The sequence below is a fragment of the Myotis yumanensis genome, unplaced genomic scaffold, assembly GCF_028538775.1.
Source record: "Myotis yumanensis isolate MYYU_CA2020_CCGP unplaced genomic scaffold, mMyoYum1.0.hap1 SCAF_10, whole genome shotgun sequence".
NCBI lineage: Eukaryota > Metazoa > Chordata > Mammalia > Chiroptera > Vespertilionidae > Myotis > Myotis yumanensis.
The window spans coordinates 7,495,380-7,522,316 of NW_027223761.1; the positions used below are offsets into that span (position 1 = coordinate 7,495,380).

Genomic DNA, 26,937 nt, shown 5'->3' on the forward strand with positions numbered 1-26,937 from the left:
GGAGAAGAGTTAAAAGTTCACATACCCCCGCACCCTCCCCTTTGGAGAAGTTGGCAGAGCAGGAGCCAGTGATGCCGAGAAAGAGTTTGGAGACTCTGATGTGGGTTCAGGTCCCAGCTCTGAGGGTTTGATTCGAGTCGCTTAGCTTCCTGGTGCTGGGGTTTGTTAGAAATAACTGCCTCATAGGAATACAAGCAAATCCCCCTGCAAAGTGCCCGGCGAGGACCCCTGACTTCCCTGCTGCCGTGGAATCCAGGGCCACGTGACATCGTTCTTGCCTAAGCGGGGATAGATGTGGAAGGTGCTGGATTTCCCCCTGTGAGCGTTTGCTTCCCTGATGCAGCATCGCTGCCTCCTCTGGGCTATTTTCTTCTTCCTGGAGTTTAGGTTAAGGGCTGGAGATGCAGCAGCCATCCTGGGCCATGAGGCTAAAACGACAAGGTCAAGATGACGGGGTCAGATGCATTTACGCATGGATGGCATGCTGCCCCAACCCTTGTCAGTTAAAGAAAACTAACCCCCCGTTAAGCCTCCCTAGAATTTTGGATACTCCCTAGTTGATGCCTGCAGTGTTTGGCATATAGTAGATGCTTAATTAAAGTTAAAAACCACTCGTGCTCTTTTCCAGGCGTCTGAGGCCCAGAGAGAGGGAGTCACTTGCATTATGTTCAATAAGGGGTGACTGGTTCTCGAACTCCACACACTGGGCGCTCAGGCCAGTACCCTCTCAGAGCTCCCTGGCCTGAAACGGGATGGGATCCTGTGTCCAGGTCCTGGCACCTTGAGAGTATGAACGAGGGTTCAGGTGCCCTTTAACTCACTCCTTTTACAAGTGCCCCTGGGTGGTAACCGTTCTCTGCAAACACCGAGCCTCTGCCCCCGGGGGCAATACAGGGCTGGGCTCCTTCGAACCTCAGGCCACATTTCCACCAACTGACTCACCCACAACCTTGTTTAAAGACACCTGATTTAATATATATTTTGATTCATTACCATTGAACCCACAGCCAACAGCTCTATAACTCATGCCTGTATGAGTCTCATCTAGCACACCTTTTCTCCATGAGGCACGTACGTCGCAGTGCGCCTCGGACCATCTCACACGCCAAAACCACCAACACAGAGCGCAAAAATGCAAAAACGGGCACTAAATAGACTACGAAAAGGACCCTTATTTACGGTGTGCGCCAAAACAGGCGGCATGCAGCCTGGCTCAGCCTCTCCCCGGAACCGGTGTCCAGCGGCTCCAATGCTCTGCACATGTCTGCCAGTGACCATGACTGGGGTGCGAGTTTTGATCTGGGGTTACAAATAACTGTTAGTGAGCAGGCGAATCCGCAGATATGGAATGCACAGGGAATGAGGATGGACGGGCGGTGCTCAGTAAATGGGGCCTCTGCAGAGAGAACAGGAAGCCTGGAGACCGGCCAGCAGGGAGGTCAGCGGAGGCCTCTCTGAGAAGGTGAAATTAAAGACGAAGCCTGAAGGTGGAGGAGGAAGTGGCCCTGAGGGCCTTGTAAGGCTCAGCAGGGTGCCGTCTCAAGGTCAAGTTCAGCAGGGTGTCGTCTCATGGTCAAGTTCAGAGCAGTCACCGTTTCCTTCCGTATAACCTCGGGCAGTGGGATTTATCTCTGCCCTTTATTTTGAGCTTGCCACATGGTCGACCTTTTCCCATTTTCTTCTCTCTTCTTCTGCTATTTGAAACTTATATATTCCATTCCTAGTCTCTCAGTGGCGACCGTAGATAACTTTTAACTGTCTAAGTCTACCAATATTTTGTACTCCTTCCAAATGATACGAGGCCTTAGAACATATCCCCGCTCTTTGACTTATAGGCGATGGTGTCATATAGTTTATGTCTGACTTCAATGTCCCCATGTTAGACCTGATTTTTCCTGTCTTGTGCAGTTGGTGGTTTTCTTTAGATTTACCCAGCTGTTCCCCATGGCCTCTGCTCATGACTTCTTTCTTGCATTTTACATCTTCCTTCTGTGATTATTTCTCTTTGGCCCGAAATAGATCCTTTGGGATTAGCATTGCTGGTCGTCTCTGAGCGGCAAACATCAACTGCATTTGTCTAAATGTAATGAAATGGATCAATCTTTTCCTGTGCAGTGTGTATTTTCTGTGTGCAGATCATATTGTTTTTCTGTATGGTCCTCTAAAAGTTGTATAGTTTTGTCTGTCACCTTTATTGCTAAACCACCTGGAATGGATTTTTGTATAAAAATCCGGGATCTGTGGTGGTCACCAGTGTTCTCCACCGAGTATTGAGGGCTCTCAACCTCTCAGGCACATGGTGGGGTTGCAATCCCCCCAAAAATCTGCATCAGCCATCTGTGCTTTGTAACAAATGGCCACTAACAGGCTAAAGCAATGCCTGTTTATCAGCTGGCTTCTCTGCTCAGGGTCGCACCGGAAACAGGGGACGTGGTCTCCACTGGAGGCTCTGGGAGAAACCCGCTTCCAGTTCACGTGGTTGTGGCAGAATTCAGTCCTCCGCAGTTAGCTTTCTCGCCGGCGGTCGGCCGGGGGGCACCGTCCTCAGGTCCCCCTGGGTGGCGGCTCCTCTCGCAACCTGGCAGCTCGCTTCTTCAAAGCCAGCAGCAGACCCTCCCTCCTGTGCTACGGCAGCGTCTTGTATGACGTAACGTCACAGCAGGGACTCTCCCGCATTGCTGTGAGGCGTGAACCCCCCGCCTGCTTCGGCCACGGGTGTGTGGGCAGAAGTTGGGCAGGCCACTCCCGAGAGGGGCTTGTCATGGGGTCCCCCTCACTCTGTCTGTGGGGAACAGTGACCGCACTGTGTCTTCTCCAATCTCCATCTGTCTCACTTACTTTTCTTTCTTTTTAAAAATTAATTTTTAAAATACGTTTTTATTGATTTTGGGGAGGAAGGGATAGAAACAGCAATGATGAGAGAGAATCCTTGATCGGCTGCCTCTCCTGCACGCCCCCTACTGGGGATTGAACCCACAACCTGGGCATGTGCCCTGACCTGGAATCGAACTGTGATCTCCTGGTTCCTAGGTCGATGTTCAACCACTGAGCCACGCCGGCCTGTCTAACTTATTTTTCTTACCATACTATCCCAGGTAGGGCCTTTAGTACCCGTGATAAATATGCATTACATTCAGAACATACGTTCATCAAAAGACAGCATAGAAAGCACGAAAAGACAACCACAAAGCTGAGAGGAGATACTGAGAACTGACAAAGAATTAGCATGAAGGGAGTGAATGTTCTCATGTGGGTTTTATCATGTAGGTGTGGCAAAGCCAACAGACCAGGAGACGGCTGCCACTGGAAAGATAGCCTGTGACTCACAGGTCCCCAGCAGAGGGCACGCCACCCCGGGGGCCGCACCACACCATGGGGGCCACGTGCGGAAGCACCAGGGTCCGTGAGGAGGCGGAGGGGCGGGGAGAGGTGGGCAGGCGCCCTTCCTGTGATCTCTGTGGAAGGCGCACATAGGCAGGGCAAGCAGGCGGGGGTCGGCTGGTTCAGGAGTTGCAGTGGTCCCTGGGCACAGGGCTGTCCTGGTGGTCTGGCGCCTCCCAGGATGACCAGGGCAGGGACAGTGGCCCTGAGCGGGAGTGCCACACATGGAAGGTGGTCAGAGTTCACGCTTGGGGTGGCTGGTTTGTATCCGAGAAATGTGCTGGCGGGTGACTCACCCTCTATCTCTAGGAACCAGCCCACCCTGTGGCTCAATCCAACGTCAGGAGCCCACAAGTGTCACCAAACCCTCGCACCCGCCACCCTCCGGCACAAGGCCCGATCCGAGGGACCCTCAGACTCACCTCAAAAAGGTCGTTCTGCACCTGCCGGGCAGGCCTCACAGGTGTCTCCCGTCCCTGTCCCCATCGCTTCTTCCTATTTTACTCAGAAACCGAGGCCAGGTTATGGGTGGGAAACGACTGAGGCTTTTCCCTCTCCACTCAGCGCATTTCTTTTAATTGTTAAAAAAATTTAATGCCATTAGGTCCTCTCTCTCTTTCTTAATTTTCTGGGGAAAATCTTTATTTTGTGTATTTGTCAGGCATCTTGACATTCCTTCTCAGACTAACCTCACCGCTTCCTTCCAGCTCCTCTTGGTTCCTGCTGCTTTTATCCCCACCCCTCTCTGCGGGCTCTCACCAAGGTCTTTGGGCAAAGCAGACGCATCCCCCAGAGCCTGCAAGGTGCCTCCTCGGCCACACAAGCCGACTAACTCTCTCAAAGGCGTTTGTGGGCTCTGAGAGCCGCCTGGGTTCCTTGGTTAGAAAAGGTGTTGTTTTAGGGCCGCTGAATAGATAGATTATTGAGCTGTATCAGAGGACAGTTCGTATTTGCAAAATGCAGTGGTTACCTTGCACCTACTTGTTGGCTAGAAAGATGAGGGTCCAGTAAAGACACCCCCTGCCAGATGCACTTCACTGGAGAGGCCGGCGGGCAGGGTTAAGCCGAAACGGTTACTGTTCCTCTCTTCGGCCCCCGAGCCCGTATTCTAACGTCTGAACCTCTCAGCCCAGCGACAGCTTGCCTCTCTGCGGGCCGTGCGTGGTTTCTGCTGCAACGACCTGGCCTAAAAGCACAGTTTTACAGATGCTCACTCAGGCCGTGAGCACACACCGTGCCCTCGAGGCTCTGTAGCCCCGGGTTCCGAGTGGGGTTTGCTCCGTCCCCTCCCGCCGGGGACTCCCAGCCCGAGGTGAGAACCATGGAGCGGGTTATTAAGGATTCTGACAAGGTAGGCTGAATGAATTGCATTTTCTTTGTGAGCCCTAATCCAGTGTTGTATTGGCTTCTCGGACATGGCTAATTTATTTGGAATCTCATTCTGTTCCTGACAGCGGCCTTGACTAGTTGTTTGATCACTGCGAGCGAAGTTACATACCAGCTTTCAACTGCCGAGGGGCGCAGCGTTGATTTCCTCAAGTGCATTCTCCGTCTGGCTCTATGCTCCCGCCCCAGACTCGGTGGGGGATGTGGCGGGGCAGGGGGCGGGGAGGGGGGGCAGCCTGGGAGGGAAGCGAGGGCCGCAGGGCTCTCCCTCCCCGGGGAAGCTCTCCGTGTTGGGACTGGAATCTGCTTTTGTGATGCAGGCAGAAAGTAAATCAGTGTTCGCATTCCAGCAGCACACACAGGACCTCAAAGGACGGCGGCCTGTGAGCTGAGCGTTCCGGTGGGAACTGGGTTTGAAGTGCGCGTGCTGGGTGTGGAGACGGGATGTTTGTGGAGAAGAGGCAAACTGACCACAAACCTGCCCCGGGTCTCCGTTTCCCCAGCAACCTGCGCCCATCTCGGCCCAAATGGCAGTCGACGTCGATCTCCAACGCACACTCGCCCCCCGTGATCGCCTTGTTTTTGTAACAGCAGCGAGTCTTGTTTGTGCAAAAGGATAGCAACGGTGATGATTTTCACTAGGATTCCAACGCTTGTGAGAACCTCGGGCTTAGCACAGTAGCCGCTGGTGGGTTCACAAATCCGGCCCAAGGAACACACGTGCTTCCTTTCGTTCGGGCTCCCCACGCTGTGCGTGCAACGCCTTCCTCCCGCGTGCCTTCCTGCTGCGGGGAGTGGCGTCCGCCCAGGGGGTCGTGGTGAGAGCTCTCACTCCAGAAATACACCCCAGGTCTCAGAGGATGTTGGTGCTGCGATGAAAGCAACCCCTCCAACCAACCAACCAACCAGCCAACCAAAAGCCAGGGTGATATGCACAGAACATGGGGGAGGGGCTATTGTCCCATTTTACAGATGAGGAAGCTGAGGCCCGGTGCACGGCAGAAACACCTTGATGGAGACCTGACTTCCACAGAGCAAGCAACTCGAATGGGGTCCTTGGGGCTTCTGCTGGCGCTGTCACCACAGCACCCAGCGAGAGCTGGTCCTGGGTGGGGACCAGGCTGTGGCTCAGTTCCGTGAGTTGTAGCCAATGCCAACTCCTGTTGACAGGGACGCGCGTCCTCTCTGTCATCTTTGTTGAGGGCTGCATGCTGGCAGGTGCAGGAGGAAATGGGAGGTGGGGTGGGGTGGGGGGGTGGCAGAGTCAGGAGGAAAGAGGGGAAAGCCAAGAAGAGGTATGATTCAGGCACAGCCGGGCTCACCTTGATCTTGAGGGGAATTCTGGAAGCTTTGAGTTTGTCCTGACCCAGCAAGAGCTCTCATCACCCACCGCGTGGCTCCGGCTCTATGTGCGAGGGGGTTCCCCCAGCTGAGGACATCCCCCCAAGAAGAGTTGTGCTTTTATGATCACCTCATTATGGTTTCCTGTGGGTGACGCCCCCTTATCCATCGAAGGCCCCTGCAACAGCACCTGTACCGGGCAGCTTTTTCTCAGAACGGCAGCCCCGGGACGGCCATGACCCTCCCCGAAGGGCTTGTTGACCTTGGCCTCGCCGACTCCCAGGAGCCGGGGACGTCCTAGCAGGAAGGGGGGGCCTCTGTGACCCTGAGTTTCCTTGTGCGATGTCACGTGACGGGGTGCTGTTGACTCCGCGAGCTGGGCAAACAGATTTATCCCAGGCCGCCTGTCGGCACCTGCAGGGTCGGAGCTGCGGGGTGGGCGGCTGAGAGCGGGCCGGCCCTGCGTGTGCCCGGCGCCTCCGGCTCCCACAGGACGCCCGCTGGAGACTCTGGCCTCTCAGGTACGTGAGATGCCTGCTGGGATCAGCCTCTTCTTCCACCCCGAGTTCCTGGCTGCCTTCCCGGGCACCGGCACCCACAGGCAGGTGGGTGTCTCCAGGAAGGCAACTGGCGAGGCGTCTGAGGAGCCTCTGCGAGGTCCTGGAAGCCCGTCAGCACACGTCCCGCGGAAGCTGGCTGTGGTCCCTGACTGCACGTCTCAATTCCCGTGTGTGTGACCTTCACACCTCTGCGCGTGCGAATAGACCCAGGGCTGGATGCTAGCTGAGAGAGACCCCTGCCAGGTGCACGCCTGGGGCTCTGTGGATGGAAAAGGGTACAGCCGCCCAGAGAGTGAGGCAGGGCCCAGCACAGGGTCCAGATGGCCTTTGCCAGTGGGTGGTGGCTGGGCTGCCGGGGCCCCAGGCCGGGGTGATGGTGGAGGAGCAGTGGGGAGCTCACCGGGATTATTGTATGAAAACCACGAGTGAGTGCGCCAGCCAGGGCCTCTGCCCACCTTCAGGTGTGCTCCCTGCCAGAGCCTTTGCATTTACTCTGTAGAATCCTCTGGAGAGGCTGGGTGGGAGCCCATTGTTATTTTGAAGGGAAAGGGCTCCAGGAACTGGCTTCAGATGACCCGCGGCCCTGGAGGTCCCTTAGCTTTCTCTCTGGCTCAGGGCCCTGTGGGTCGGACCTCTTCCCGACTCCCAGGACAGGCACCTGAGGCCTGCGCTCCTCGTAGGGGCCCTGAGCTCCATGGGGCCCCTTTGAGTGAAGGGGGGGTAAGGTTGGAGTTGGCGAGGGGCCTGGCTGGGTCTCCCCTCACAGAAACTTGGCTCTGAGAGGCCAGAGCTGAACTTGGCAGTGGGTCGAGGCTGTAGAGGTGTGTGTCCTGGTGGGTGTGCATGTGTGCATGCATATGTACGTGAGCATTCACGTGTGTGTGTGTGTGTGTGTGCGTGTGTGTGTGTGTCAGACATTTCTCAGGGCCTTGTCTTTGGGGGAGAGGAGGGAGGGCGGCCAGAGAGTCTGACCCTGGGCACCGTGTGGTCCTGGTGTGAACATTCACACTCCCCACCCCCCGTCCTGATCCTCTCCCAGACCTGCAAGTGGATTCGTCCCTTGCCTCGCTTTCCCATAGGAGTCCGTGGCCCCGAGTGGTTGGGCCGCTTGTCCGAGGTCACTCAATGAGTCTGCAGTGGAACCTGGCTTGGGGCCAAGGGTCGCTGTGAAGGGCGTGAGGGGCCCTGCAGGACTGTCCCGTCCGGCCCCGGCCGTGGGTCTTGCCCAAGGCGTGGCTCCGCTGGCCTGGGTGGGCAGGGAGGCGCTGGGAGTCCTTTTCTGGGCTGTGTTGTCTCAGACTGCACGACCCCCTCGCTGTCACGGGCGGGAGTTGGCAGCCCGTGTGCTAATTGAGCCGTGCTTGGGGTCCCCCTGGGCTCGAGGGGACTGTCCTCATTTTCTCCCCCTCTCTCCTTTCCCTTTTCATTTGCACAGCTCTCTCCTGGCCCCCCACCAGGCCCGGTGCCCGCCGGCGCCCCTGCCCCCACCCCACCGGGCCTGCTGCTGCTGCAGAGACGGGCACCGGACAGCGCAGCCTCCAGAGTGATAGCTAATTGGGGAGAGAAAGGGCCCGATTGTCTCGCGGGGCCGGAAGAGCGGCGTGGGCGGCTGAAAGAGCCGGAGAAGGTGGCCAGCTTCGCCCAGCAGCTGCCGCCGGAGACGTTTGCAGATTACGTCAGCGCTGGCGAGCCGGGGGCGCGGGCAGAGGGGAGGCTGGGCAGCCACCGCCCCGGGCCCTGACAATGCGGTCATTGTCGGCCCCGAGAGCGGCTCGCTCTGGATGAATGCTGCACGGCCCTCTTGACCACGGAGGCCGCTCGCCGTCCCCGATCTGTCCTCTCACAGGCCGGGAGGCCCTGGGCTGGAGTCTGGCCTGCTCGGGGGCTGTGGAGGGGACAGGGCCAGCCCTGGGTGTGGGCGTGGCCGAGGAGACACCCAGCTGTCCTGAGCTCCTGGCCCAGGCCCCTGGCCGCAGGGTGGGCACTTGGTAGAGCCCTGCCTGGAACTCAGGGCCCGTGGGGCTGCCCGCCCTCGGCATGGCCTCCTGGTTTGGCGGGAGCGCGGGCCCCGATCCCCTCATGGTCCTGCTGGTGATTATCTTGCTGGCGCGCTTCATTCTGTGGTCCTGCCTCGGGAGGTACATTGATTACAGGCTGGCCCGGTGGCGGCAGCCCCCCAAACCCAAGGAGGACTAGGGCCTCTCCAGGCACGTCCCCTCCGGGGGGCACTGTCCCTGAGATGCCCGACCCTGAGTCTGAGGGTGGTGGGGCCGGGGGTCATGGAGCAGGGCCGGCGAAGGACCCTGGTGCCCCACCCGCGGGCAGAGATGGACGATGGCCCACCTGGACTGACCAGGGCTGTCCTGGTCGCGTCCTACATCCCATGCTGGGGACAGAGGGGCCTCCACTGCCTGCCTGTCACTGCCTGGGGCCCCCTGTCGGAGTGAGTGATCCGGGGGTAGGTCTCGCTTTAAGACTTTCTGTGCTTCCAATTCTTTATAAACGTGTTTGCAGAAGGAGGTGGGGGTGAGCCAGAGAGGTGGGTGGGGGACACAAGAACAGATGTGACCACACCACAGCCAGCCTGCCACCAAGAGTCTCACCCCTGTCTCAGTCACCCCCTGCCACCCAGAGGGGTGAGTAAGTGCGGGCAGCTGCCTCGGTTTCCCCCAGAGCAGACCCCTGGGAAGAGGTTTACTTGGGGCAGGAGAACCCGGCGGTGTGGGGGCTGGCGATGAAGTCGCGAGGCTGGCGGGAAGGGAAGTGGGGGGCAGAGGAGGGCCAAGACTGATCTTCAAGGACAAACCTCGCTGTGTCCGTCCCTCCCACGTCCTATCAGGATGCCTGGTGACCTGCAGGAGAAACGGGCACATTGCTACTGCCCTGGGCTCCGGGAGGGGAGCTCCCTGGTGGACGTGCCCTGTGTCCCTGGGGCCTGGGACCACGTCACTCTAACAAAGGGACTTGCGACGGGGGCTCTGGGCCGTGCAGTGTCTGCTGTACACCGGGGGCGGGGGAGCTGGAGACAGAGGCCCGACACGTCCAAGAAATGGAGCCCGATGAAAACCCAGGGCACCGAGGCTTGGGGGCTCCCTGGTGGCGATGCTCGTGCGTGTTGCCGGGAGGAGCCGACGCCACCGGCGACCACTGGTACAGCTGACCCCGACCTGCGTTCTCGCTGCAATAAACCACACCGTGAGCACGCCAGCTGCTGGGAGTAAGAGTGCCCTCCCTCACGACGGACCCTGAGGGTGAACTGGGGGACCCCGAACTGGCAACGGGGTCAGGCATGAAGGTGGTCGGTCGTGGATGTTCCTGACCGCTTCACCTTCCTTCCCTCCCCTTCTCCCGGGAAACCTCAGAAGGGCATCCGTGAAAAGTGAGTCAGCCCGCCCCTCTCCCCCGGCCGTCTAACCCCTCCCCCAAATGCAGCCCGCAGTACCCTTTCCTCAGGGCTCCTCTGGAGCGATTCCGAGCGCTTTCGAGCAAATACAAACGTCTTCTCCCACTGCCTGCTCCTTTCCCACAAGCGTAGCAAGTTCCTCCTACTCTTCCATTGCCCATATCTGTTTTTGTGGGTTTTCTATTTATTTCTATAATGAGCATTTTTTTAAAGAAAGAAATAAACAAGTGAGTTATAAATATATTGAAAAGGGCAGCAAGCGAGACTGTGGGGCGAGGATTGGGGAGGGGCTTGGGGAGCAGCTCCTTCTGCCCCCCCACCCCTCCAACTCTGCCCCCTGGGCAGGCCCCTGCTAGCCAGGCCAATCTGTGTGTGTGTGTTGGGGGCGGGGGGGAGCCATAAAACAGCTCCCTGGGCCCACCCTCATTGCCCCCACATGGGACCCGATGCCACCCGCTGCCCAGCGCCCCTGCAGGTGTGTGCCGGGCATCCTGAGACCAGATATTGGGAGGGGCAGGTGGTGAGGGTGCCTGCCTCTCTCGCAGCCAGGCCTCGGCCCAGAGTGTGGGCGGAGCAGCCTGGCCCCTGCCCTCTCCTCCTGCTTGGCCAGAGACCAGCACGGCCTCGCCGAGCATCCGAGAGCAGAGCCGGTGGTGGAGATGAGTCACTGCATCTGAAAAAGAGTGAACGTGCTTCCTCCCAGCGCCAGCTGTGCCGCCGCGGCATCCCCAGCAGTGTGCCGCCGTGGCAGGAAGGCCGGGCCTTCCACGAGGCCGGAGCCTCGGGCTGCAGCCCACGGTGGGGGCTCTTTCCCCGCAACCCCCCCACCGCCCCCTAGCCCCGCTGGTATTAGGGCCTGTACAGGCTCCATATTGGTGCGATGGATGGAAGAGAGGGTCCCCGCCTCCACAGCTCCCGGGGCAGTGGGGACAGTGGATGGCACGTGAATCATGTCCACGTCTGGGAGACGACCCTAAGGGCCACACCAGAGGGTCAGGGTGCCACAGAGATGCACCCAGGGAACAGGGCATTCATTCTGTCTCAGGGTTTGGGGAAGGCTGCCTGGAGGAGGTGTTGCCAGAGGCAGGGCTTGGGGACTCTGATAGGCAGTTGGGGAGGAATGGTGCTCCAGGCAGAAGGAACAGTATGAGCCAGGGCCTGGAGGCGGGAACGCTCAGGGCAAGTTTAGGATGCCCACAGTGCCTCTCAGACCAGGTCTCGCAGCGGGAGGATGTGGTTGCTGGTGTTCTGGGGCTGAGTTGGGGAAGGGGGAGAGATGCCAAGGGTCACTTGAGCTGTCATGCTGGTCTTGGCAAGACCGGGGCCCTCAACTGTGCTGGCTCCCCCAGTGGTACCTCCTCCAGAGAATGAGATGGGGGCGGGGCCGGGGGGAGGGGGTCTGGGGCTTCAACCGCACCTCAGAAGCATTTACCTAGTCCCCCTCGGGGCAGCCTCTTCCTCCCAGTTCCAGAGGGGATTTTTGGAGGAGTCCTCTGTGTAAACAAGCTCTCGCCTCAGCCCCTGGCTTTCTCAGCCGCCGAGGGGCCCAGCTTTCTGGGGCTTGCTCATCGCCATCTATCCATCTTCTCCAGTCTGGTCGCTGCCTGTCTCGTTCTCCGTGTCCTTGTGGGGGTGTCCGTAAAGCCCCTGCAGCAGCTCTGGCCAGGACCTGGGAAGGGGCAGCACTGGATGACGTCGCTCAAGCAGCCGCTCCCCCAGCCCACGTTGCTTTTTCTCATTTAACGCTATTTTTCAGTTTCCTCATTGACTTGTCACCATCAGAGACTTTTCCCCCAAAGAGCATCCCATGGAGTGTCAGTAGCTGTGCCAGGAAACCAAGATATTCCAGAGGCAAATAAATTGGGGTGTTTGGGGTTTACGAGGAAGACGGCGGTCAGTGCCAAGGCCTGGAATCTCCGTCTGGGCACGTTCGAAGGCCAGCAAGGCCTGCAGCCCCGGCCGAGCGCTTCCCGGAGCCCCTGCCTCTCCCTTGCCCCCTCGCCCCCTCGCCGCTGACCCCCAGGGGGTCTCTGGAGCCTCTGTGTCTCCACCTGTTGCCCCCAACCCTCTCGCTGTCCCAGGGCCATGATCATCACGTCACTCTGAAGTCTCCAGACGCCCGGCCCAGGACCTCCTGCCGCTGTGGGCTCCCCCCTCCACTGGAATGTGTTTTTAAAAACGGGGTGTAGTTTAGAAGTAATAAAAGGCATGCATTTTAAAGTGTATGCCTCCATGTATGCACATCTGTCCATGCAACCATCAAGTAAGAGATCAAGTTATAGCATTTCTAGCACCCAGGCTCCCTCGGGGCCCTCCAGCCACTGACACACCCCTCCCCCCGCTCGCCCCCCCCGCCCCCCGGGACCACCATCCTGATTTCTATCTCCACAGATTCGTTTCTCCTGTTTTTAAATATCATACAAGAGAGACCGTGTATGCTTTTTACTAATGCCCGGCTCCTTTCTCTCGGAGTGGTGTCTGCCAGCGTCACTCCTGCTGTATGCGCACCCCCATTCCTTCCTCCGTGCTGCCAAGCAGTGCCCCACGGTGGGGGGCGGGGGCGGTGCACTGGTTTATTTATCCAGATGCTGGGGGACATCTGGGTAGTTTTCAGGTTTTGATTACTTTGAGTAAAACCTCTGAACATGTGGACACGTGCCTTTTGACGGCCACATGCACAGATTTTTTAGATTCATGCTCCGAAGTGGAGCTGCTGGGTCTTAGGGTGACGATAGTTTATCGGAAACGGCCTCGCCGTCCTGCGGCCAGGGCGCTGGCGCTCACGTTCAGCCCACTTGTAGCTGGCGCGTTCCAGGCGCTCCACGTCTTCTCCGGGGCTTGGTCAGTCCCTCAATCCCCCGCCTCCTCCTGCTGGGTGTGCGGCGGCATCGTGTGATCAGAGATGTTCTGGATGTGATCAGTATACGCTGAACGCCAATCACATGTGCGGTCTCATGCCAGGTGTTGGGAACATGTCACCGCCTCCCGGAAGCCTGCCCTGGCCTCAGGCAGGGCTAGGAGAGCCCCGAGGGGCTCCCACAGAGCCCCTGTGCCCCAGGCACATCACCTGCTGTTGGATACCAGGAAGGGCACCCTACAGTCTGCTGGAAGAAGGAAGGAGGGGAGGGAGGGAGGAGAAACGGAGGGAAGAGAGAGGGAAAGGGGAAGGGAAGGGGGAAGGAGGGGAGAGGAAGATGGTTGGCGGCACCAGCACCGGCACCGTGTGAGCAGAGCAGCGCCCCCTCCCCCGCCACCTGCGCACAGACACAGGATCCCGTGGGAGCAGGCGCCCAGCACTGCTGTGTGTAAACAGAGCCTGCCCCTCTGGTGTCGCCCCGTCTTCCAACACTGGCCTTCGCCTCCCCACGGAAACCCAAGACCCAGCCTGGGACAAGGGTTGGCAGATGTCTGTGAAAAGGGCCGTCTGCCTTTGCCGATAAGAATTCTCCACACAATGGGACGGAATTCCCATCAGACTCAGGGTCAGCGGGCTCCGACAGGCCTGGGTCACGGCCCCCCTGCCTCTCTGGGCCTCTCTGATGGCCGGGGCTCCCCCTGGACACCCCTGGCACCAGCTCCCCTCTCATCTAAGCCCGTGCCCTTGCCTTGCAGGATTCCTCCAATAGGCAGGTCTTCCTCCTTGACTCAGCCCACACTGTCTGGCCCTGGATCACAGGGTGAGGAGGGCTGTGGCGACAGGGGACACACAGTGGTGACAAATGATTAGGGCTCACCTGGCTGGGGGCTTGGAGACGGACAGTCCCCCGTGAAAGTTTCCTCTAACGTCCCCGTGGAGAGACAGCCACGTGGAAGCTAAGGAGGTCAACGAGGTGGCTCAGGTCCACAGTGTTGTGCGGAGGGCAACTCCGGGCCTGGGTGTGGGTCCCCCCTGAGCCCTGACCCGCCTCATCCCTGCGAGTGCTTTGAGAGAAGGCAGGCGTGTGCATGTGGGTGCTGGGGGAGGGGTGCGGGACATGGTGGCCAAGGTCCCCCACGGAAAGCCCACACCTGTCACCCCCCCTGTACCTGGAGTCTTTGACATCGATTCTGTGGAACAACCCCCTCCGTCCTGCAAATGCAGAGGGGGAGCGCCCAGGGGCCCCCTCATTGACCGTCACGCTGGGGCGTCATCAGTATCCTCACCCCCATTTACAAGCAAGAACCTCGGCTTCGCAGGAGGAGGTCTCGCCAAGCTGAAGCCTGTGGACCCAGGGCCCGGCTTCCTCCCTGGGAAAGGGTCCCTTCCCAGAGAAGCAGGGGCGGCGGGGGGATCCCGGGGCTTCCGGCTGCCCAGTCCCACTGCGGACATGGGTCGTCTGCGCTCCCGCGAGGCCTCCAGTTAGAGTCTGGCTGCAGCTCAGGCCGAGGGCTGGGCTCCTGCACTGCAGGGGGCGGAACGCAGAGTCTTGGCGGGGCTGCTCCTCCTGCAGGGGGTAGTTGTGGGCACACGTTTGCACCCTCGCTGGCTGTACTGTACACCCCCCCACCCTCCGCCACATCCCAACCCCACTCCCCACTCCCCCTCAGGCTCTGGAGCAGGTTCACGTTGTTCTCCAGGGTCTGAGCTGCCCCTTCGTCCACGGAGGCGACTTTCACGGGTTATTTCCCCACACTCCCCGCCCCCGCCCCCCATAAAAGACCACGGACTTGCACGCTCAGAGGCACAAGCACACTCACAACCGAGGAAGAGGCAGCTGTGCACTAAGTGTCCTCGTGGTACCATCTCAGACAGGGAGGACGCGCTGGGATGCTAGGTCTCCCCGGGATGCGAGTAACAAGCGGTTCTCCACGCGGTGGCACACGGCCACTCGGGTGTCTGGTCAGCTGGGGGCTCAGCTCCAGGGGACAGGTCTAGGGACTGGGGGGCGAGGGGGGGGGGTTGGCTGATCCCGGGTGGCTGGCTCTAAGGCAGGACACACGTCTCTTCCCAGGACCGGTGGGCTCCCGCATGACCTCGCAGCACTGGCGGAAGAGGGAGCAGGAGCCTTTGAATCTGCCAGCGAAATGCTCTTGTTCAAAGCAGGTCGCGTGGCCGAGCCCACCCTCCAGGGCGGAGGGTGCACTGGGAGCGGCAGTCACATGGGAGGGGCTCGGACACAGGGCGGGCACTGCGCTGCGGTCAACCAGGGTCCTTTCTTTTCTTTTCTTTTTTATTAATTCTCCAGAATTTCTGGAGAATTTCTTACGAGAGGAGTAAGTGGAAGGTGACAGGTCACGGCTTCCCGGGAGCCACGCTGCCCCGTCCGTGCAGGGCCAGGGAGGCCAGGAGAAGGGATCTCCCAGGCCTTGGCCCTCCCGGCATGAGCTCCAGGGCCCCTTCCAGGAGGAGGAGGAAGCGTGGACCTGCCTCCCGGAGATGCCGAGACGGTCACGCGGGCGGGCGTTTGTGCCGCACCTGCACGCCAGGCACATTGCTGAGCCAGACTCGGTGTCCTGGTGGCGGGGGGCGTGGGGGGGGGGTAAATGAGGGCCCTGTCCTTCCCTTTTCTCCTCTCAGCGGCCACCCGCCAGCAGGGCAGGCCCTGGGGACCCTGGTGGCTTTGGGCTGGACTGAGCCGCCTTTTCATCCGCCAAGGCTGACTCCTCAGCTCCCTGAAGTGCTCGGGGCCTCTCCTCTGCGCTGGCCACCCCGCCAGGTGCCCCTGCACCCTCGCTTCTCCGGCGCAGGGCACACGGGTGTCTCCTGCCTCCTGATGCGCCGTGACCAGGTGTTCGGACAACCGGCCAGCAGCCTGCACGGTCGCTGGTGCTGGCTGCGCTCGCCGGTGCTGGGCGAAGCTGCCAGCTGTGCACAGAGCCCTGGTCAGCACAGAAAGATCGGCAGCATGGAAGCAGTTGGGGTCCTTTCCATTTCTTCACGAGACTCTCATAGGCGAAGGCACCTCCACGCTCTGGGCGTGTGCTGCCTCCACTGTGGAAACTCCACCAGACTTTTCAGTCTGTCAGGCAGCTCGGCCATCACCCTGGCCGCTCCCTTTACCCAGCTGAGGTCACAAATTTCAAACCTAGTTTGCTGCAGGTACATTTTCTTTAAACCCTTCGTAGCAGGTCCCGTCACCTCTGCGGTGTTATGAGACCTGCAGGGAGGTCGGGTTTGGCTCAGCAGCCGCCGTCGGCGAGTACGTCACCACACAGACCGCCAGCTGGTCTCTGACCCCACTATCAGCGGGCTCATTACATATTACCGACGACGCCGGGGACGCAGCTTGTCATTCCTGGTGTCCTGCAACATGTCAATCTCTGTCCGTTCCACGATTTCATTTCAAATCTCTGCATTTCTGCAGGAATCAGCTGGTGAACTCATACGTCGAAATATGTCTTCGCTTTTATCTCTCACGCCTGCATCCAGGGCCTCCCTAAATTGCCTCTATTTGCAGACAGAGCAGACCGCGTCCCCCCTCTAACAGCGCACCGTGTTTGCTAAGAAATGAACTCGTTCGACGATGAATTTCAGCGATTTTCCATTTTCCTCGACCTAATTGAATGAGCAGATGCTTTATCTGCCGCAGCTCCGGACAAAGTGGATTCCCACTCCCAAACTGCAGCGACGCCAAATGCATTTTGCTCCTTTAATGCTTCCTGATCGTTTCCAGAGCTGCTTTTGCCATGAGAAGCTCCGTGGGCTGGGGCCACTCTTTCCTCCCGATAACCCGATTTTCCTCCCGGGGACGGCGAGCCGCAGGGGCAGCCAGGCCTGTCCTTTCTCTACAAAGTCATCTTCTCCACAAAGCCCTCCCAGTGCCGCAGCCCGCCTTGAACTTTTTGCCCTTGGAGGGCGATGGGTGCTGGCCATCCATCTGGCAACTATAAAAATGGGCTCGAGGCTTATTTTCGATCACTCGTTTTCACTTATTTTCTCAAATTTCCCACCAGGTGCCGGATTCTAACCCCAAAACGGTATCATTCTCTGCCTGGGTGTTGACCCCAGATGTAAGTCCATTAATTATTGATGGAGAAACCTGGGCCGCTCAGGTGGCTCCTGGGCCAGGTTGGACTCCGCGGGGAAACGTGGAGCCTTTTTGGGGAGTGGGAGGTGGAGACTCAGGGGGTTGAGCCGGGACCACTGCGGGGGAGGGTGTTATTGCTGGCTGAGTTTTATCCAATATCATGCCTTTATTTTTTTTTTTCAATTTCTCTCTCCATGAAGAATCGGCTATTTTTATTCTCCCAGGAAGAAAGAGGACCCTGACCTGAGTTTTGTAATTTACGGGGCTGGTGTAACGCGGTTTTGATGGTTTTATCACATTTCTGACAATTTGGGGGTGGAGGAAAAGGGGCTTCCTCTGGGAAATGGTGGTGTTGGGGTTCCAGGGGAGCGGGGGGACAGCAGCGCCCCTGTTCCCATCTCCTCCAAGCTGGCCTGCGGGGAGTTTGACAAATGAGGCTGGAGGGGTGGCCAGGCTCGAGCCATAGGGGGCTGGGGCTTTATGGAGCCGGCAGTGGGAAGCCACGGGAAAGTCGGAACGGTCCCTTCGGCAGCGGTTCAGGCTCCGGCTGGTAAAGGTGGCGGGAGGGCTGAGGGGAAGAGGGACTCTGAGCGAGACGGGTGAAGGCTGTCCAGCAGCTCACGGCCAGGGCGCGGCGTCCGGGGTTGAGCCTGGGTTTTGGCACCAGGTTAGGCGGGAGTTGGAGGTGAGCTGCCACGTTTCTCCCCACGCCTGGGCTGACCCCTCAGGTGGGCTGGCCGGGGGTCACTGGGAGGCTTAGCTTGGGGTGGGGACCTGCGGTCACTTCGGCATCTCCTGGCCTGTTAGCGGCACAGACTCGGTTCATCAGTAGGGACCCTAGAACTCAGCCAGCCTGGAGCACGGTGATCTGCTCATGCGGGGGGCTCATCTGGGGCTCCGGCTCCAGGCCCCCACTGCAAGGGTCACACAGGGTGCGGCCAGCCTTCCCGTGGGGGAATATTCCAGAATATTGTCTCCTGACCAGCACCCCCAACCACTTTCCTTGAATCTGTTTGCAAACGGAATGACTAGGATGCAGGAGGAATGAGCTGGTTCTTTATCTCCACGTGGCAAATGCATTAGGATCAGCCCCCCTCCAAGGCCCTCGGAGCGGGTGACGTAAGCCTGTCTTTGGCCATTTGAACAGTGACCGATAAGGAGTTCGGGCCCGTTTTAGCGGTGACAGGGCACCCTCCCCGCGGCGCCCGAGAATTAGCCGCCTATCTCTCCATTTATCAAAGGAGGACGAGGCCGTCGGGCGGGCTGCATGCTGTCCTCGCTGTCCTCTGCTCTGTGGGGCTGCTTTGCCTGCCTGCCAGCTTGTCCAGGGTCCCTGGGGTCGGGGGTGGCTTCCCTCGGGGAGAACCAAGGCTGCCAATCCCTTCCACGATCCAACCTGTGTGGCCGGCCACCCGCTGGCCAGTGCTAAGGCTTTTGCCCTGAAATGCTGTGGCAGTGATGGAGAACCTTTTGAGCTCGGCGTGTCAGCATTTTGAAAAACCCTAACTTAACTCTGGTGCCGTGTCACATATAGAAATTTTTTGATATTTGCAACCATAGTAAAACAAAGGCTTATATTTTTGGTATTTGTTTTATATATTTAAATGCCATTTAACAAAGAAAAATCAACCAAAAAAAATGAGTTCGCGTGTCCCCTCTGACATGCGTGTCATAGGTTCGCCATCACTGTGCTGTGGGGACAGGAAGGAGGCAAGGTGTGGGACCAACTCTGGAGTTGTGCCTGGGCCAAGTTCAGTGTGAGGTGCCAGGGAAGATGGTGGGGGCCAACTCAACAGGGGCCCAATGCCTCCCCTGCTAGAGTTCTGAACCCTCTGAGAAAGATCAGTGGAGGGGGAGTAGAGGCCCGGGGGAGCTGGCACAGTGGAGGGGGAGTAGAGGCCCCAGGGAGCTGGCACAGTGGAGGGGGAGTAGAGGCCCCAGGGAGCTGGCACAGTGGAGGGGGGGAGGCAGAGCTGGGTAGTGCCAGCTTACAGGGTAGAAGAGGGGCTGGGGCAGAGGAGGCCAAGCTGGCATCTCCAGGCAAAGCTGCAAAAGGTGAGGAGAGGTCCTCCCTGCAGCCTGCACAAGGAATGCCCGCTGGCACCTCCGTGTTGCCAGTGACACTGTGTCAGACTTCTTACCAGGGAACCGTAGCGATAAGTCTATTATTTTAAGCCGCCAAGTTTGCAGTAATCCGCCAGGGCAGCGACGGACGCTAAGGCAGTGTCTGCGCTCTGGGAACCCTCTGGCGCAGAGGGAACACTTGTCCACGCAGGGAGGCGAGGGCGAGTGCAGGGAGAGGGCACGGGGTCTGGGACCCGAGTGGTAGCCAATTTATAGTCACATCGTCATCGTCGTCGAAGAATTCCTGCTGAGAAGACTGTCCAGAGATGGCCCCGGAGGGCGGCCCTACAGGAGGCAGGGTGTCCCTGGAGCACTTAGTTGGGCTCTTTCCGTAATGGGAGGGACAGAGCTGGGCACGGGGCCTGCACTTAGGAGCAAGTCCCTGGGGGCTGACCGGTGAGGCCATTTCTGCAGCAGGCAGCCCTGCCCCACTGATCTCTACTGTCTCTTCATTGCTTCCCCAACCCTGTAAGACATGGTTGACAGGCTGCATAGGGCCATAGGAGTCCACTATGAGGGCCAGGGGACTTTGCTGGTGGTCAGCAGATGGGGATGTAGGCAGTGTTGCCAGTGGAGAAACAGCACCAAGAGGCTGGGTGGCGGCCATGGGTGGGCCTGGTTCAGAGACCAGCAAGGCATCTGGGCGACCTGGGTGCATGCAGGATGAGTGAGAAGAGGCTGGAGTGTTGTCGGGGGTCTGGAAGGCCAGGCTGAGAGTTTAGACTTTAAATCGCAACACAGAAGAGCTGGTTGTGCAGCTGAAGAAAATGAGAAACAGAGAGGGCAAGTGACTTAGCCAATGTCACACAGCACTGTGGTGGCAAAGTGGGACAGGAAAGGGCATTCTGCTTCTCCACCCACAGCCTGGGATCCGGAATGCGGCCTTGGAGTGAAGTCCCAGCCGAGAGTGGGGCCTGCAGCGCCCTGGCCCATGTATGGGTGGGGGCGACATTTCCGAGTTGTCTACAATTGGCCTTGAAATCAGGCACACGTCCTTTGCAAACAGGAAGAAGTCTCTTTGGGCCTGATGTGAAATAGCTTTGCTGTTACCTTGAATGAAGGAGCTAGACAGGCCTGGGGGTGTGGGGGGGGGGGGGGGTGGCAGATTGAAATAGCGGGTGGGGTCAGCGCAGCCGGCTCAGCCTCTGACAGCACCGCTGATAACAGATCCTCGGCCACAAATACCCGGAATCAATCAGCGCGCCGCCGACAGCGGCCGTGTTCACATATCGCAGCAGATGGGAAGAAGGCCGGGACCCGATTTGTCTTCCTTTCAGATGGATTTCCTGTTTTTTTAGGCAGCGGGAGAGGGTCCATCTGGTGATCAGATCGCAGGCCGAGATAGCCACCTCCGGTTCACCGGCCCCCCACTCAACGTGTCCCCTCAGCCGCCCGGCCGGCCGGTGTCGCGGCGGCTCCAGCGCCTGGCCTCCACAAATGGGAGCCATCAGGCGGCCCCCTGCTCCGCGGAAGCTTCCGGAGGTGGTGGGGGGCCGCTCTGCCTTTCATCTTCCCTCCACTTCCTTTCCGGGCACCTGGCTTTGCTCACAGTCATTTCATTACTTGTTTTTCTTCAAAGGCTCTTTCCAACTTGTGCAAATATGTGCAAACGTCCACAAGCCCTTGCACGTGTGTGTGCGTGTGTGTGTATGTGTGTGTGTGTGCGCGAGCACGCGCATGTGCCCCGCAGCCTTCCTCACTGGCCAGCCTGGGCCACTGGGCAGTCACTTGCTGCTTCTGGGCTGTCCTGGGCTCACCAGCCGGGCAGAGGGGCTCAGGGCTGAAGGAAGGCCCCGGGGGCACCCATTTCCTCTTCAGAGCCAGGCCCCCTGCTGCCGGCCTGTGACTGGCCTGCGTGTTCAATTCCCTGAACCTCAGTTTCCCCCTCCGCATAACAGCGCCTCCTCCTCTGGGAGGTTGTGCAGCCATGGAAGGCGCTTGGGTGAGTTCTGCACACAGTGAGCTCTGCAGAGTTACTTGTTCTGACCGTCTCATTATACGGCCACTCCATCGTCACCGACTCAGGTCTGGGAGCGGCGCCTGGGAGCTGGATGGGGCTACCCTCTTCTTGATCCTCCCTCCTTCCCTGCCTCTCCAACCCCCCCCCCCTGCCCCCCGCTGCTCCCAGAGTGTGTCCTTCCATGAGAAGGACAGGGGACCCTGAGCTGGGCGGGGACACATGAATTCTCTTCTTTTCCGGGGAACTGCTGGGGGATGCTTCTGCTGGGATCCCATCTCCGACGTATTCCCTGCCCCCACTTATGAAATCTCCTGCCCCCCAAATTACCTCCAGACAGCGGCGGTAGCAGGCATCTCTCCTCCAGCCCCGGGCCCACCAGCCGGTCAAATGGGGCGTTTAATTGGGAAGAAGCTGGCGGTCTGCCCGGAAATCCCGAAGAAAGGCACCGAGTGGGCCTGCTTCAGAGCCTCGTCACACACCTTCGCCATCGATTTCTGTTTCAGATTCTTGGCGGGGTTCTTGGGGCCATTTGATAATTAAAAGCAACAGCCCGCAGCCAACCACGTTGCATAGATGGGGAAGCCGAGGCAGTTGGGAGGGGGAGAGAGGATCCCGTTCAATGCAGCGCAGGTCTCCAGGTGTTCGAGGACTGCTCTGGGAGGACCACACTGGATGCTTGTCTTACAGCTTCTCCCCCCAAGCCTGAAGCCACCGCGTCCTTGGGGACATCATCCAGGATCCCTCCCCTAGTTTGGGTCCTGCTGGGCGATTCCTGAGTCTGTGGAATGTGGGCTGAAGCCAGCAAACAATGAAGGGTGGATGGTCCGTGGGGAGACTCACTCCTGGCAGCCCTGCAGGTCTACCTGCCACTCAGGTGGGGCAACTCCATTCAGAGAGAAGCCCAGGTCGTCAGGGCTGGAGCTAGAGCCTGGGGTGCAGAGTCAAGGCCATGTGTGTGCAAGAGAGACCAGGAAAAGGGAAGGACCTAGGGCCAGAGGGCCAGGCGCTGAGCAACTTGGTGGCTGGGGCAGGGGCGGGACTCCAGCCCCCTCCTCCTAGACACCAGCCCTGGCTTCTTCCTCTGCAGAGCGGGAGTGACCACATCTACTTTGTCAGGTGCTGTGAGGCAAAATGAGGCTTGAGGGCAGAGGGCTCTCCCCACATCACTCAGAGAAGCTGGTCCATCAGCACAGGGGTCATTTCTGTCCCATCCGGGGGAGCCCAGCCCTGCTCTTTGTGAGCTGTCTGACTCTGGGCAAGTTCTAAAGCCTGGTGCCTCATGGTCCTCACCTGTGAAATGGGACAGTACAGACCCACTCACAAAGCTGGGAGGTGCAAAGGGTTAGTCCATGTAGAGACCCTGGAACAGTGCCTGGTTGGCACTCAGTGTGGGTTAGCTGTCCTGGTCTGATGATGGTGGTGGTGATGATGGTAATGATTATGGTGATGGTAGTAATGTTGATTATGATGATGATGATAGTAGTGATGGTAATGATGGTGGTGGTGGTGATGATGGTGATGATAATGGTGATGATGGTGATAATGGTGATGGTGATGATGGTGATGATAATGATTTTGATGATAGTGATGGTAATGATGATGGTGATAGTGATGTTGTGATGATGATGATGGTGACGATGATGATGATGATGGTGGTGATGATGGTGATGATAATGGTGATGGTGATGATGGTAATGATTATGGTGGATGGTAGTAATGTTGATTATGATGATGATGATAGTAGTGATGGTAGTGATGACAGTGATAGTGATGTTGTGACGATGATGATGATGATGGTGGTGATGATGACAGTGATGGTGAAGATGGTGATGATAATGATGATGATGGTGGTAGATGGTGATGGTGATGGTGATGATGGTAACGATGAACTTGTTATATGTTCAATCTGCCCTATGCACAGGGATATCACAATAAGCAAGACAAACATGGTCTCTACAGTCCTGAGAATCAGTATGAATGGGGGTAAAGCCAGTGAATATGGAAACTGAAAAATACATACAATTATGTCCCAGAGGGAAGGGCTAGGGAGCCCTGTGACGGGTGCGGCACGCCAGCAGGCCTCTCGGAGAAGGTGACATTCGGATGCATTAGGAGGGGTGGGTGTTAAGGACAGCCCCTCCCTCTTTCTTCTCTATGCCCCCCTGTCTGTGTTTTGCCCCTTAGCTGGGACCCTGAAACCGCGGCACTCTTTGTGGCTTACTGGATCTGTGGTCTTGGACTAGTGTGTCCTTCTCTGGGGCTTGGCGGTGCCAACTGTACAGTATGTGTGGGATGCATCCAGACATGCCTCTGGCTTCTTCCATCTCTGGGATCCCAAGTGTCGTGGGCCTGTGATCATGGCCTTGATCTGCCACAGAGCGATTGGCCATAAACGGTCAGCATGAGGCCCTGTCTGGGTCAGGGCCCTCGGGTTTGGGGTGGTTTGAACAGTTCCGTTCCCAGCAGTTCTCTGTGGCTCACCTGAGACGGAGCCGGCTCCTGGAGCAATTTCCCCGGATGAAACAGTCTGTGGAATCTACCGTGTATCACTGGCCATGATGCCTTCTGTTTAAACTGTGGCAGCCGGTGAAGGCTATGCACTGAGGCTGGGTGTCTAGGAGGAGGGGACTGGAGTCCCGGCCCCTGCCCCTGCCCAAGGCCCTGCCCCTACCCCAGCCCCCAGCCTCCAGCCTCCAGCCCCCAGCCCAGCCCCAGCCCCTGCCCCAGCCCCAGCCCCAGGCCCTGCCCCAGCCCCTGCCCCAGCCCCAGCCCCAGCCCCAGCCCCTGCCCCAGCCCCAGCCCCAGGCTCTGCCCCAGCCCCAGCCCCAGCCCCAGCCCCAGCCCCTGCCCCAGCCCCAGCCCCTGCCCAAGGCCATGCCCCAGGCCCAGCCCCCAGTCTCCAGCCCCCAGCCCCAGCCCCCAGCCCCTGTCCCTGCCTCCAGCCTCCAGTCCACAGCCCCAGCCCCTGCCCCAGCCCCAGTCCCAGCCCCAGCCCCAGCCCCAGGCCCAGCCCCCAGCCTCCAGTCCACAGCCCCAGCCCCTGCCCCTGCCCCTGCCCCTGCCCCTACCTCTACCCTGGCCCCAGTGGAAGGCCCCACTCAGGGGAAGCAGGCATATGGAACCCATTTGGGAAATTCTTTCTGCATAAACCACTTTTTCCAGGTAAGACACATACCAGTATTGACTGTGAAGATGAAATAGCTCTCGCTTAGCTGGCTACGTTTTTATGGATCTTAATTAAACACATGCCCTCACTGGGCTGGGAAAGTGAGCCCTCTGTGCGCGGCCCCTTCTCCAGAGGTGGTACTGGCCCAGGGGAGGGCCAATTATAACCCCGTCCTCGCCACCCCCCAGACCTCCCAGGCCCTCCAAACGCTTGGGAACGTGTGCTCAACAGAGGGGCTTTGATTCCGCGCCTGGAGCGCGTTAGGCCTGTTTCCAGGCCCGGCGCGAGGTGGTCAGAGTCCCAGGCCGACTCCGGGAGGTGTGGGGGGCAGGGCTTTCAGACGACACTGAGCACCAGAGCTCAGCTCTCCCACCCAGTCACATACAGACCCCTCACACGAACCAGACGAAACCGCGGGCGGGGCAGAGGCGGGAGTGGGAGTGGGGGTGGGGGCGGTGCTCACCCACGGCAGCCTCAGCCTTGGCCACAGGGAAAGGGTCAGGGTGCAGCTGCCGCGTGGACGTTCAGTGAGCGTCAAGGGTGCTGGGTTTGTGAGGTTCGTTGTGTCATTTAAACAGTCACAGCAGCCAAGTGAGGCAGGTGCCACTGCACGTCACACTCGAGGGCACCTGGGCACAGAGGAGCGGAGTGAACGACCCAGGCCGCCCAGCCGGGCGGAGGAGTGGGGTCTGCGTCCCGGAAGCCCGGAAGCTTGGCTGCCTCTCCGGACTCGGCCCGGGGGCTGCCGACGGGCCCAGGGCTGTGCTCCCAGCTCTGAGGTGCCCTCCCTCTCCCGTCGAGGTCCCTGTCTGTCGGGGTCTCCATGACGCAGTCCCCTTCCCGTGCCGGCTGCGTGTCTCCCCCCCGACGCCTCCGTGTACCCAGCTGCACCTCTTCCAGCCGGGGGGCCTCTGCGCCCAGCTCCGAGGGCTGGGTGGGCTGTCCCTCAGCACAGCGCTAGCCCTGAACTCCGGGAACTCCAGGCTTCTCAGCATGGCCTTTGTTTTGAGGAGAAGGCATCTTTGCTTTGTTCTCTTTGATACTTTGGGTTTCTGCTAATAGTTCAGTTTCAGAGCTCCGTTGATCAAAACCAGTCTGCTGACCTCGGGGTTATTCCTGCCCGGTGGGGAGAGGGCCGGTCTTCCTGGCCGGGCACCAGCTGGGACTCAGAACCCCAACCAGCCCAGGGGGGCCTTGCCCACCCTGTGTGGAAGCCAGGTTCACGGAGGTGCACCCCGTACAAGTCATTCTTTCCAGGGGCACCTCTCGAGGCATCCTGACAAACTGTGCAGCCCAGAACCACCCCCATCCTCAGGTTATAGAGCAGCGGTTCTCAACCTGTGGGTCGCGACCCTTTGGGGGTCGAACGACCCTTTCACAGGGGTCGCCTAAGACCATCGGAAAACACATATATAATTACATACTGTTTTTGTGATGAATCACTATGCTTTAATTATGTTCAATTTGTAACAATAAAAATACATCCTGCATATCAGATATTTACATGACGATTCATAACAGTAGCAAAATTACAGTTATGAAGTAGCAACGAAAATAATTTTATGGTTGGGGGTCCCCACAACATGAGGAGCTGTATTAAAGGGTCGCGGCATGAGGAAGGTTGAGAACCACGGTTATAGAGAATTCCCATCAGCCCAGAGCTTCCTGCCGCTAGTCCCTGCTCCCACGCGGCTGTGTTCTGTCTCCATAACCTTGCTTTTCCAGAAGGTCATGTCCAGAGAACCCTACAATGCGGCGTGCTGGGCGCCTGGGTGCTGGTCGGGATGTCTCCCCGAGGTTTCCTGGATGTGTCTGGGCAGCCTCCCTTCTTCCTGGAGAAGCTGGGGAGGCAGGAGTGTGGCAGATTGCCTGGGGACAATGGGCCCCTCTCCTGTTGGGTGGCTGCTGGGCCCCAAACAATAGGCCTGGGCCAGGCCCTCTCCTGCTGCCCATGGCCTGAGACAGATGCCCAGGAGCCCCCTGTGAGCGCCCCCGGGGCTGACCTCTTGGGCTGCCCTGTCACTCCGAGGAAGAACCCCAGAGCGGGAGGGAGGCGAACAATGGGGGCCTCATGCCAGGCGCCCGGTCTCCGGCACGGGTTGGGGGCTCCCCGGGGAGAGCATGGCCTGGCAGGTGCTGCTATTGTGTGGGGACATGGGGGCCTTCCCGGGGCCTCCCAGCCTGGTGGCAGGACAGGCGTGGGGCTGGAGGGCCTCTTGTTGTCCAGGGAGGACCCAATGAGCTGATGTTGTTGGCCCCATCGGTCCTGACAGCCCAGCCCAGCCCTGCACCGGCCTCTAAAAATGCCAGTCAGGAAACCAATGACCGCTGACCGGCCTCCAACAGCACCGGGGTTTTGAGTGTCAGATTTTATGACCAGACCTGCGCAGGAAATGCCTGACTTGGACGTGAGGTTCTTTCCGAGTTGGGGCGCAGGGGGAATGTTCAGGAGGAATGTCCGCTTAGGAGGGTGCTTGGCGAGTCTGGAGGGTTCTTTCCCTTGGGAAGTCTTGCCCGCGGGGAAAAAACCTCAGGGTCCTCCGCCCGAGGGAGGAGCCGTGATCAGTGTGTGCGCCTGTGAGTGTGTGTGTGTGTGTAAGCATGTGTGTGGATGTGCATGTGCACGGTTCGGGGATTTCCTCCATGATTATTCATAGCAGCTTTATTTG

General features: G+C 58.9%; 1 protein-coding gene across 1 annotated transcript; it reads left to right on the plus strand.

Moving 5' to 3' along the window:
- The first annotated feature begins 8,157 nt into the window (after positions 1 to 8,157).
- On the plus strand, positions 8,158 to 10,559 carry SMIM38 (small integral membrane protein 38). Its single transcript, XM_070426469.1, has one exon. The coding sequence runs from the start codon at positions 8,706 to 8,708 to the stop codon at positions 8,862 to 8,864; it is 159 nt and encodes a 52-aa protein (XP_070282570.1). The 5' UTR covers positions 8,158 to 8,705; the 3' UTR covers positions 8,865 to 10,559.
- The last annotated feature ends 16,378 nt before the right edge of the window (positions 10,560 to 26,937 follow it).

Excerpts from the sequence above, each read along its gene's own strand:
- SMIM38 (XM_070426469.1), top strand. The coding sequence starts at position 8,706 with ATGGCCTCCTGGTTTGGCGGGAGCGCGGGCCCCGATCCCCTCATGGTC.